Raw genomic sequence first — 12,255 nt, forward strand, 5'->3', positions numbered from 1 at the left:
CTGATACTCCATATGTCAACATAACACATACAGTCAGATGTGTTGACATGCCAATGCTTTTTTTATCTCCATATTTTTTATGCAGTTCTTAAATGAGATGTGTTAACATAATGTGACTGAATAAAATAGATTGTTCAATCACTTGAATACAAATATGAATCTAGATGTGTAACGGAGCAAACTGACCAGGTGTATATGTAAAGTATATGATAACTTGTGTTTAATATGAATAGAGTAATTGCAAGTGAGGTTCCAATTCCGCAGTATCACATGCCCATTGTGATTATTGTGATGTATACGTATATTGTATAATTAATAAGTAAATGAGTAGGTCTAATAGTAATAAGAAGGAGATAGATAAACAAGAAATAACCAGTTTTTGTAACATAAACCTTGTTATAAGGTAAAACCTGTTCATTGAGACATCGGGGCTCCTGCTGCATACAGGTGGATGGGTTCTCATTGTGCCTGGAAACCTAAAGCAAAGGCTCAGAGACCAGCTGCTACATCAGGTCCTCAATGGTTGACCTTCTGGAGAGTTACACCACCTGTTTGAGAAAGATATCTGAGGCTTGACCACAAAGTGTCTGAACCTCTCTGGCCTCCTGTGGCATTGACAAGATGGCCACTGCTGCATGAACAGAGAGTATTTTCACACTGTGGGGCGCAGATTAGATATGTGGGGGGGGCACTGTTCCTCCGGTTTTAAAACAAGTCGGATGTTTACAATTGATTGCTGCCTTAAGCCAAGCAGGTCTCTCACATCTTGTCCTTGGTGACTTGTTGTTGACTCAGTAGTCCAAAAAATTAAAAAAATATATAAAAAAGGTTGCTATAATATTTAGACGTTAAAATGACTGATGGCACAATTTAGGGGCCTCTCAGTATCTTATAAGGTCATTTTAAGTGACCTCAGTTCCAGACTGACAGGTTAAGGAGCAAAGTTAGACTCAAAAAGGTCACAAATGTGTAAAACATGATCTAGAAATAAAAGATAAGATGAAAATTAATAAGATAAGATAAGAAAATGGTTTATTTGTCCAAATACAGAGACATTTGCTGCAGATGAATATATGATAATATATGAAGATGAACCATCCTCACGGGTCCCCGAACAACTGAGGTGACCACAAACATTCTTTAAACCAATATAATTATAATAATAATAATAACTCAAATATAACCACATTAATGCTGTCACCCTATATTAGGAGTGCCGCATTAACATTCATTTGATTTCATGTTAAAATAGCACATGGTATGAATCATTTTTAACAGCGATCTATCTTTAAAAAAAGTTTAATATGATCAGTAAATGCTTTTAATCTTAGACAGCAATCAGATTTTTACACGTTCATGTCCAGTTTCCCAACGGGGTGATGCCTGTGATGATGCAATAACAGTGTGTGTGTGACAAGATAAAGAGACTCTCAGCTGCTTTGGTGAAACCAGTGGTAACCTTCCCTGCCACAGACCACACAGAGCCAGCTTGAGGATCATTCAGGAGCAGAGGGACCTCAAAGACTTTATTCTGATTAACTTTCTTACTTATTGATGATATTTACCTCTTTTAAATGACAAACGTGTATACCTCTAACTCATAATTGTATTGTATCATTTATCACAGTAACTGCCTCAGTTAGTGATTACACAGGTCAAAGGGAGGGGCAGCTGCACTGTAGCTATTGAAGATGAGACTGTAGAGTTTTCTCATCACTGAACCACCTCTGTCTCTGTCTATGAGGTAAATGGAAAACCATACTAATCCCCCTTATTTCAACCTCACCATGTTTGTTAACTTAGGCAGCTACCGCTACCCGACATTCGTCTTGTGTTTCTTGCTGTATGCGTTTATTGTCTCAGCTAATCTGGTCATAATACTGGCAATATCACAGGAGAAGAAATTACATGAGCCCATGTATATTTTCATCATGTGCCTCTCTATTAACTCTATGTACGGCTCTGCTGGCTTCTTCCTCAGATTTCTCAGAGACCTTTTGTCTGATACTCATATGATCTCACGGTTGGCATGTTTCACTCAGGTCTACATCATTTACTCCTATGCATCCTATGAGCTCACCATTTTAGGCATCATGGCATATGATCGATATGTCGCTGTATGTCAACCTTTGCACTACCACAACAAAATAACCTTGAAGGTGGTGTCTAAGCTGATTGTGGTAGCGTGGATCTATCCGTCCATTGCTGTTGCAGTTTGTCTTTATCTGTCCTTCAGGCTTCCTTTGTGTGGCATTAAGATACCAAAGGTGTTTTGTGCAAACTGGCCTATCGTAAAACTGTCATGTGTTGCTACTCTGATCAATAACCTTATTGGAATGCTTTTGACTACATGCACAATATTCCTTCCCCTGGCTTTTGTCCTGTTTACATATGTACGGATCTTTTTGGTGTGTAGAAAACGTAGTTTAAAATTCAAGGGCAAAGTACTACAAAGCTGTGTGCCACACATTGTTACATTTGTCAGTTATTCCATCACTATGTTTTGTGACATTTCCCTGAGCAGAATTAATGTTGAAGAGCTGAATCCATTTCTAGGTGTAATTCTGTCACTTGAGGTTGTTGTGGTTCCTCCGATTCTGAATCCTCTTGTGTATGGCCTGAAGTTACCAGAAATTAGAAAAACGATATCCAGAATGCTCTCCTGCTCAAAACATGACAAAAAAGCTAAACCTTCGAAATAAGAGTGATATAATGTCCTTGTGCTGATGTGACCTTCTTTCATCATTAACATACTAATTATTTGACATTACTAAACAGTAGTAAGTAATATGAATGTAATGAATACTTGTCTTAATTTTTGTGGAGATTGATACAGAGGTATTTTTCCTTATGATCAATTAACCAAACAAAATACAAATATATAAATAATGAATAAAACATGAATTGCTGATTGATGGACAAAGAGTCTGTGTATCATTTGTAAAAGAGCCACAGTGATACTTGAGTAAAGATGACCTGCAGTAAACTCAACAAGAAATTCATCAATATATGTTTGATTGTTATTGAGACAAGGAACAAGATGAAGTCAAATTTCAAAATACACTGCAATTTTAAAATATATCTTAGATGCTTGGTTGTCTTTGTTGATATTATACATTTTATGATTATTATTCATACAACGTATTACTATACGTTCATACGTATTTAGACAATAAATTATTTAATGAGATGGGTTTACATAATGCTACTGTATAAATCACATTGTTCCATCTCTTGCATGCAAACATGAATCTAGATGTATAACAGAGCAAACTGACCAGGTGTATATGTAAAGTATATGAAAACCTCTATTTAATATGAATAGAGTAATTTCAATTCTGCACTATTGTGATTATTGGATATATAAGTAAATTATATGATTCATAAGAAAATGAGTAGTTCTAATAGTAATAGGAAGGAGAGAGATAAATAGGAAATAACCAGATTTTTGTAACATAAACCTTGTTATTACATAAAACCATTGAGCCATCGGGGCTCCTGCTGCATACAGGTGGATGGGTTCTCACCGTGTCTGGAAACCTAAAGCAAAAGGCTCAGAGACCAGATGCTACATCAGTATCTCAATGTTTGATCTTCTGGAGAGTTCCACCACCTGTATGAGAAAGGTATCTAAGGCTCGACCACAAAGTGTCTGAGCCTCTCTGGCCTCCTGTGGCATTGACAAGACGGCCACAGACCACTGCTGCATGAACAGAGAGTATTTTAAACTGGTTCCTCCGGTTTAAAAAAAAGTCGGATGTTTACAATTGATTGCTGCCTTAAGCCAAGCAGGTCTCCCGCTTCCTGTCCTTGGTGACATTTCGTTGACTAGTCCAACAAATATAAAACAGGCTTTACAATATTTGGACATTAAATTGAATGATGGCACAATTTAGAGGTCTATCAATATCTTATACGGTCATTTTAAGTGACCGTCGTTCATGACTGACACGTTAAAATGTTAGTTTTAACAAAAAATGAAAATGGAGTCATTATCTACTCCCCACTGTGCTGATGGAGGGCTGGGTGAAGGGTTTTAGTCCACATAACACGTTTGAAGTCTCAGGGGTAAACGGTGTTGCATCCAAATCCAATTCAAGTCAACTAACAGGTGTTATTATTATCTAATGTAAAAAAAACAAAAGAAAAGCAACATAAACTTCCTCCTTATTTTTAGATTCTGACTTCGGGATAAAGAGAAGAGGAAATGTTACAACGACAGGTAAGAAACCTTAAGCCAAAGTTCACTCGGTGATGGCGTTTCACTTCCAGGGTCTTATATTTAGAGGTTATTGGCTGAGACTGAGATTTTACATAAATTCTAAGAGTCTGCATCTTCTACTTGGGAGCTAACGCTAGCTAGCACCAGGCTAATGCTAACTAACGCTAGCTTGGAGCAGAAGAGGAAGTGTATTATTTATGTCAATGTGACGAAAAGAGTGAGTGGGAGTTACGTCAGAATGGTTTATAGTATCTCTACTGTAATGTAGGTTCATTTAAATAGGTTGTACAAATGTTTGTCAGCCAGGAAACCTGGGGGGGGGGGGGGGGGGAAGCTAGCTAAGAAAGCTAGCTAGATTATCCTGACAATGATGAGTCAGCAGTGTCATTTAGTTCATTGTTCTGCTGATGCTAATAAATGTGTGTAAGTCTCAACAGATGAGAGGGAAGTGACAAAGCCCACTTGTTAGTTAAATTCATTATTATCAATGTATTTGATCCATAATGTTATTATACTATTTGTTTGTGCCTTTTGAATGCAGTCTGATGGGTTGTATAACATGAAGGGTCAAAGTCGCTCGCCAAAGGTGTGTGTGTGTGTGTGTGAGCAGATTAAGGTGAAGAATTAAGTAAAATTTTATCAGAATAGGTATCACATTATTTGAACCATATTAATTAAATATTACTATTGACCAGCATTTTGTAGAGAGCCGTTTTCAGCAAGCTCTTGGGAAATTGGCAAGGCCCCTACACCACCACCCGACAGATGGGACCTGTCACATGGAAGTTCACCACCTAGAAAAAAAGATTAAACTCTTGTATCGTTTGAACCTACTCAAGTAGAAGTAGAAGGCTCCAGGGAAAGTTCTGTTGGTAATAGAGATGGACATAGAGGAGGAAGAGGAGACACGACCAGAAGTCCAAACTGGTACTACCACGCTGGCACATCTTTCAGGAGAGCAGGCTTCACAGCCCCCTCCAGGGTTTCAAGGAAGCTGCCCTTTCTGCTGCTAGTCAAGGAAGAACCACCCTGGTCGAGCATGTCATTCGCCCAAAGGATGGACGACAAATATTGAAAATGAATGCAACCTATCTGACATTTTGGAGATTGAAAGTTTTGCAAATTGGTGAGAACAACCACTTTGTTTTGAAAATCAAGACACAGGAGGGACATGGTGTTTGTCCCTCCTACCATGGCTTCAACAGTCCACTGATTGGTCTGGTTGATTCCCAAATCGCTGTTGTTGTTCTCAGATAACGTGTTAAATGTGAGAGGCAGTCACTGGACTCACTCACTTCACATGGTTACGCAGAGAGGTTCTCCACGCTGGTACTTAGGTAACATGTTCTGTTTGGTCAAAGGGATTCTGCATGTTTTAAAATGACGGAAAATGCTTCAGTTGTCACACTGTTAACTCTTACAGGTTTAGATTTTGCATTGAAGTATAAAATTACTCTCTTCTTGTTAACTTTACTGTGGTACTTCATTATTCTGTTGGGAAACATTAGTATCATTGTTGCCATTGTTGTGGATAAAAACCTCCATGAGCCGATGTATATCTTTTTGTGTAATAACTGCATCAATGCTTTGTACGGGACGCTTGGTTTTTACCCCAAATTCCTTTTGGATCTTTTGTCATCTCATGTCATTTCTTATGCTGGATGCATGCTGCAGGGTTTTGTGATACATTCATCGATTTGCTGTGATTTTTCTATCTTGACCCTGATGGCATATGACAGATATTTGGCCATATGTCAACCTTTAACCTACCACTCATTCATGACAAAACAGAGAGTCACAGTGTTTGTGTTTTTCTCGTGGCTCATACCTCTTTTTTGTATGTTTATGAACACAGTAACATTATTAGGATTGAGTTTATGTGGCTCACACGTGAAGAAGATCTACTGTGTGAACTGGATGATATTTACTCTTACCTGCTCGCCACCCGCAGCAAACATTGGAGTCACATATTTTAATCTTCTGTTTTATTTAGCGCATTTTTGGTTTATTATCTGGACTTATGTGTATTTGATAAGAACATGCTTAAGATCCACAGAAAACTGGGGGAGGTTTATGCAAACATGTTTGCCGCATTTGATCTCTCTTGCCACTTTTACCATATCTGTCCTTTTAGATATACTGTACATGAGATTTGGGTCACCGAGTTTATCTCAGGATCTCAGTAATTTTATGGCAATGGAGTTTCTTCTTATTCCTCCAGCTTTGAATCCATTTGTGTATGGATTCAAACTTACCAAGATTCGCAACAAATTTGTGAATTTAGTTTATATTAAAAGGAAAGTTTCAAAGTGTCAACCCATGGATTTTCACATTAAAAGTGAGCTCTCTGAAACTGTGACATAAACATGGAAAAGAAGTCACTGCCTTTATGTCAAAAAAGGGCAATTATGTGGAAAATAGATTTAATCCTGAACTTTTTTTTTTCTTCTATTCTTTTTTTTGTTAGTTGATAGTGTTTAACAGAATGTTGGTGATGTCGAATATATCAGTGATTCTGGGACAGTCTGTTCCTTTTAAAACTGTACAAATATTCTCAGCAGTAATAAATGTTCTCTTATTCTGTCTTCACGTGTTACAATATGGTGCATGTTTCAAAAAATTTCTGTCAAGCATTTAAACTGTTCTGATATTGAGTAAATATTTGTAATTGTCCAATGATCATAGATAGCTATAAACTAAAATAACTGCATGTTAAAGAAATCACGTTCTATCCAATAAATGATCCACAACTAAATCTTTGTTTGCATTTATCATGTTTATCAACAGGTCTGATACTCCATATGTCAACATAACACATACAGTCAGATGTGTTGACATGCCAATGCTTTTTTTATCTCCATATTTTTTATGCAGTTCTTAAATTTCAGATATAGGAAGTTTAAATATGTAACATATTCAAAACATGGAAAGTGAAGGTGAAGGTGAATGATCATTTTCATTCTCTTATTTTGTTGTGAACCATGCCCAGCACAGAGAAAATAGACCGGACTCCTGCTCTCTACAGCTGCTTTCAGACATGCAATGACATGCCCCATGAGGCCTTGAGCCATCACCTGTAATCTGTCAAAGTATGAAATGTTCTCTCTAGCTCCTGTCACTCAGCTGTGTCACTTTTATGCAGGTTAGACCGATCAAGCAGACACAGACTTGACTGAAACCACAAAGTCCGGCTTGCGTAAGCTGCTGGCGGGCTCGAGACTTTGCAAGGCAGGCAGACTGGTAAACTGCACAGACAGAAATGATGTTTTAAACAAGATTCAGAATTAGCTGGCTTAGATGAGTTGGTCGGACAAGACGAGATTTCACTGTTACAACAAACAGTTATACAGAGAGTTGATCCGGCAGGGGCTGAAGATCAGTGAAGAGCAGATATACTGGAAACCATGGGAGCTTGATCCCTGAGGTCGAGCAGGCAGAATAGACGGAGCTGACAGAATGGAGGGGTGTCAGGAAACACAGACAGTCTGACAGGCTCTCACAGATGGCATTGAGACAAGCTGTCAGAAATGTCCTGGGATCAATGGGTGACAGCCCTATACCACTTCCACTTTAGATATACTTGTTCATCTCCCATCCACCATCCAACCAGAAGCCCTATATAGACTTTGCACTCCAACCCTCATCAACACCATAGCGTCCTCTCTGGGGATAAGTCCCCTAATTCATAGGACTGCTCCCATTGTGTTCTCCCTCCAATGGGAGTCAAACGACAAAGACTATTCCGCTTGTTTAAAAATAAATGTGATTTCCTTCATTCATTCTCATTTTGCAAGCTGGGCCCCCCCAAAACTGGTAAGGGGTTGTTGGGCCCCCCCCCCCGCGCCGCCCGCCACCACCGCCCTCAACTACACCACAATATATAGATAGAAAGCTTGGAGACAGTGCTATGCTTGGAGATGGTGGATTGTTGTTGCTGGAGGCCATCACGTTTACCTTTTAAAGAAGTCAACTGGCTTCTCTTTCAAGTCGGGGTGTTTGGTGTCGAGGTGCCTTTTTAATTTGCATGGCTTCATGCTGTCAATCGCCAGCACCTCAGCACACAAAACACTGAGGACGTTGCTCAGTCGTGCCAGTGAGGGTGAAAACAAACTGCAAATAGCTCTCCTCATATTTGCGAAGCTTTGGCTTCTTCGCAACTGCCGCATCGGTTGCCTGACTTTTACGAATCAGAAACTTGTCCATAGTTGTGTTTGTTTGCTGATACAGTGTGTGATGTTAATAAAGTTCTAATTGCAACGTCGTGGTCTTGTGAGTGTGTTTGTATGTGTGGCTTTGAGCGACTTGCACACGAATAATGAATAAGTCAAAACGAACAGTACACAATGTAGACAGGGACAGCACAGAATATTATTCAAGTGCTGGTGTTTTATTTGTTGCAACACGGTGGATGGTTGAAGATGTAAAGGTAGGTGTAAAGGAGAAAAGGGCTAGCTGCAGTTAGAAGACGTTAGCTAGCTAGAAGGCTAGCTCTTGGGGCTATGAGCTTTCTAAAAAAGACTGGAGCAAATTACTCCTTAGATTAGGCTACGAATAGGCCTGCTGCAAGTGCAGGAAGGTATTACTAAGGAAGGATTGAATCTTTAAAAAGACTGTTTATAAAGCAATGAATATCTGAATTATAGAGGAAACAAGAGCAATCGCACAAACTCTGCAGGGTTTCGTCTCAGTGAGGGTGAGTGCTGACCATGCCTGCAGTTACTTTTAAACTCAGAAGCGTACGTGCAACTCACGTTCAAATTATAACACTCCTCTTTTGATTGGTGGATCAGGAACGAAACAGTATTTGATTTGTTTGTGTCAGTCCAGCCCCTAGAATTTCGCCACTGAGGGAGCTTCTTTTTTTTTTTTTTGGTCTGTGACATTGCGCCCCCCCTGGAGAGTGTCCGCGCCCCCCACTTTGAGAACCACTGATCTATGCGTCTCTCCTGATTGAAAAAACTTTCAGGAAGGATTGCTTTAGTCTTTAGTGTCCTGTCGCGATCAGTTGTAAATCTGGATACTGACCAATCATCATAGGGCAAGGAGATGGGGAAAATCAGCCCCCAGTAGGAAAACCTTAAAAAAGATACGGACCTCTTTGTCTAGAGACAAGTGTCAAAGGTTTTTCGCTTGTTAAACTCCATTCGCTCCAGTTAATTGAGAACTACCTCGCAACTGCACTCTAGGTGATTTGCAGCTATTTTTGGTGAAACGGGATAAACAGGAAGTGGACAGCAGGCTCTCCATAGAGGCTCTCCATAGATGGCCTCTGGTATTACCTTGGTAATTGCTGTGTTCACAGATTGATGATTAGTGATGAAGGGTTTCCAGACCATTGATTGGTTGGTTTTAATTCCCAGTTTGTACGCGACTGACTTCAGAGAAGACACAAAGTGAGACGACTGGACAGACTCTGTGTTAATCTTGCAGATATACTACAAAAGGAGCAAAGTCAAGTTTTCTTTCTATCTATGATGGCTAATGTCTCTGTGATAACAATATTCTATCTTTCAGGTTTAAATGACAAAGCCAACAGCAGGTTTATTCTCTTCTTTCTCAGTTTGTTATGTTACTGTTTCATTTTGCTTGTAAATATAACTCTTATTGTGACCATCATCTTGGATAAAAACCTCCATGAACCAATGTATATTCTGCTGTGTGCATTTTGCATGAATGGACTTTATGGAACAACAGGTTTCTTCCCCAAGTTTCTGTGGGATCTGCTCGCTCCTGTTCATGTCATCTCTTACTCTGGATGTCTTCTTCAGGCTCAAGTACTGTACTCGTTTGCCTGCAGTGATCTCTTCATTCTTGCAGTAATGGCCTATGACAGATATGTGGCTATATGTCGACCACTGCAGTATCACTCTATCATGTCAAAGCAAAGACTCATGAAGTTAGTGTGTTTCTCGTGGTTTACACCTTTCTGCATTATAGGCGCGAATATTTGTTTAACGTCAAGACTGAAGTTATGCAGCCCGTATATTGCCAGACTGTTCTGCGTGAATTGGCTCATTGTTGCACTTGCTTGTTTCCAAGCTGAAACTATGGTTAACAGCATAGTTGCATATATTACAATACTCATTTATGTATTTCATGGTGTATTTATAGTTTGGTCGTATATATATATTATTAGAACATGTGTAAATTCTATAGAAAACAGGGCAAAGTTCATGCAAACATGTGTGCCACATTTATTCTCTTTGATCACTTTTGTTTTCGCAATACTTTTTGATATTATGAATATCCGATTTGATTTGAAAAAATTACCTCAACCCTTTAAAAACTTTATTGCAATAGAATTTCTTGTCATACCTCCACTCATGAATCCTCTCATTTATGGTTTCAAATTGACCAAAATTCGGAATAGACTTCGCGAAATTGTTACTTTAAAAAACAAGTTAAGTCTTGGTGTACATTAAGGAAACTTAAAACTAGTTTTTATTGCACATATTTTAAATATGCACTGCCGAACCAGCTGTTATTTTGAAGTTAGTTATATATCTACCTTTTTATTTTCAGTTGAAATTGGTATTGATGTGTTAGAATATTCTTTATGCTCAAGGTTTACGTGGATGAATCCTCTGCCTGTTTTATTTAGTACTCTTATAATATAATTTTCTATTACCATTTTGTATTTTTGTATTTTCAAAATTACCATTAATTTGAATATGTATTTAAATGTACTAAAGTTCTTTGTTGAGAAATGATGTGAATTTTTCAGTAAATAATAATTGATCTGTTCATTTTGTGGTGGGGGATTAAGATATTTTTGCACAAAAAATGTATTATTGAAGAAACCAGATTTGCTAAAGGAGAGAGATGGAAGTAGTCAATGTTCAATGAGTATTCAGGCCTAATATACAGTAACACAATGGTAAAAAAAAGCTGTCACAATATCAGTAACAGACAAAACCAACGTTTTTACTCCCCACGTTGATTATTCCCTGAGATTTAAACAAGGGGATGGAAATAAAACGTAATTTGAAAGCCAGATAAAGTGAGATGTGTTATTTCATTGCAGCTTATATTCACTGTTCAATTCTACCAAGTCGTTGTGATTGTTAAAATGGAAAACCATGGTGATGTTTGTATAATTCCATTTCAATCATTTTAATAATCTGAATAATCTCAGAAATCTGTTGAATAAAGCACATGTTGCCTCTTTGAATACATCCTATAATAACATACATATTCTGTATGAAAGACAGATTACATATACAGTGAAGATCAATAAGCTTTGATTATAGTTTTCAAGCCGTTAGAGCCAGAATAATGTCAACATGAACATGTGTAAATCATTGTTAATCAGGAAATCAAATGCTTCAACCATCACATTTAAATTATCAACACTATGTCTGACACTGAAAAGGACAGTAGACAAATGATAAAGATGCATATGAAACTACATTAACTGGGTTTAACTTTGTTACCAGCAGGACAATATATCAAAGCTGACTTTGTTTGTTCTCAGCATATAAAAAAAATAAAGTCAACTCAGATGTTATTGAATTAAAAGAAAAACATAGATAAAGGGGCTTTCAGATACAATTTAAAATTGTATTTAAAAGCCAGGAACAGACCAACACTATTTCCCTACAGCTTGACACTTCCTTCCCTCTGTTAAATCACATGGAATAAATCTTGGTCTTGGTTTTGGAGTTGATTTAAGACTGAAGATTGGCAAACATATTAATAAGATACTATATTTACAACCCTTGCAGAGAGTTCGCAGACCAGTCTCTCTTGCATCAAGGTGGCTGGATCAGGAGAGGTGAGCCGCGGGTGGGGTTAGCGCTACCTGGACACAAGCCAGGGCTTGGGTGAGGGTGTCTGATCGTTGAAAGACCCGAAACACCAAATTATCTCAGGTAACATCACTGACGATGTGTCCAGGTGTATCACAAGGTGATGTATTTCAAAAGCTTTTGTCTGTAACAACCAGTGACTACTAATAACAGACTGCTGAAAGATGGAGAGACAGTGAACAGCCTGGAGAGATGGCCAGGGGCATTTAGGTTTAGCAGGCCGAC

At 38.3% G+C, this 12,255-nt stretch overlaps 3 protein-coding genes across 3 annotated transcripts; all 3 read left to right on the forward strand.

The window, feature by feature from the left end:
* Positions 1–1,748: 1,748 nt before the first annotated feature.
* Positions 1,749–2,702, forward strand: LOC128456289 (olfactory receptor 6N1-like). Its single transcript, XM_053440382.1, has one exon. It carries the CDS (start codon positions 1,749–1,751, stop codon positions 2,700–2,702), a length of 954 nt encoding a protein of 317 aa, XP_053296357.1.
* A 2,900-nt stretch (positions 2,703–5,602) lies between these two features.
* On the forward strand, positions 5,603–6,586 carry LOC128455518 (olfactory receptor 49-like). The gene has a single exon (XM_053439189.1). The coding sequence runs from the start codon at positions 5,603–5,605 to the stop codon at positions 6,584–6,586; it is 984 nt and encodes a 327-aa protein (XP_053295164.1).
* A 3,107-nt stretch (positions 6,587–9,693) lies between these two features.
* On the forward strand, positions 9,694–10,644 carry LOC128455519 (olfactory receptor 2AT4-like). The gene has a single exon (XM_053439190.1). The coding sequence runs from the start codon at positions 9,694–9,696 to the stop codon at positions 10,642–10,644; it is 951 nt and encodes a 316-aa protein (XP_053295165.1).
* The last annotated feature ends 1,611 nt before the right edge of the window (positions 10,645–12,255 follow it).

This window comes from Pleuronectes platessa, chromosome 14 (assembly GCF_947347685.1).
Source record: "Pleuronectes platessa chromosome 14, fPlePla1.1, whole genome shotgun sequence".
NCBI classification, from domain to species: domain Eukaryota; kingdom Metazoa; phylum Chordata; class Actinopteri; order Pleuronectiformes; family Pleuronectidae; genus Pleuronectes; species Pleuronectes platessa.

Coding starts and splice junctions, on each gene's coding strand:
- LOC128456289 (XM_053440382.1), top strand. CDS start 1,749: ATGGAAAACCATACTAATCCCCCTTATTTCAACCTCACCATGTTTGTT.
- LOC128455519 (XM_053439190.1), top strand. CDS start 9,694: ATGATGGCTAATGTCTCTGTGATAACAATATTCTATCTTTCAGGTTTA.
- LOC128455518 (XM_053439189.1), top strand. CDS start 5,603: ATGACGGAAAATGCTTCAGTTGTCACACTGTTAACTCTTACAGGTTTA.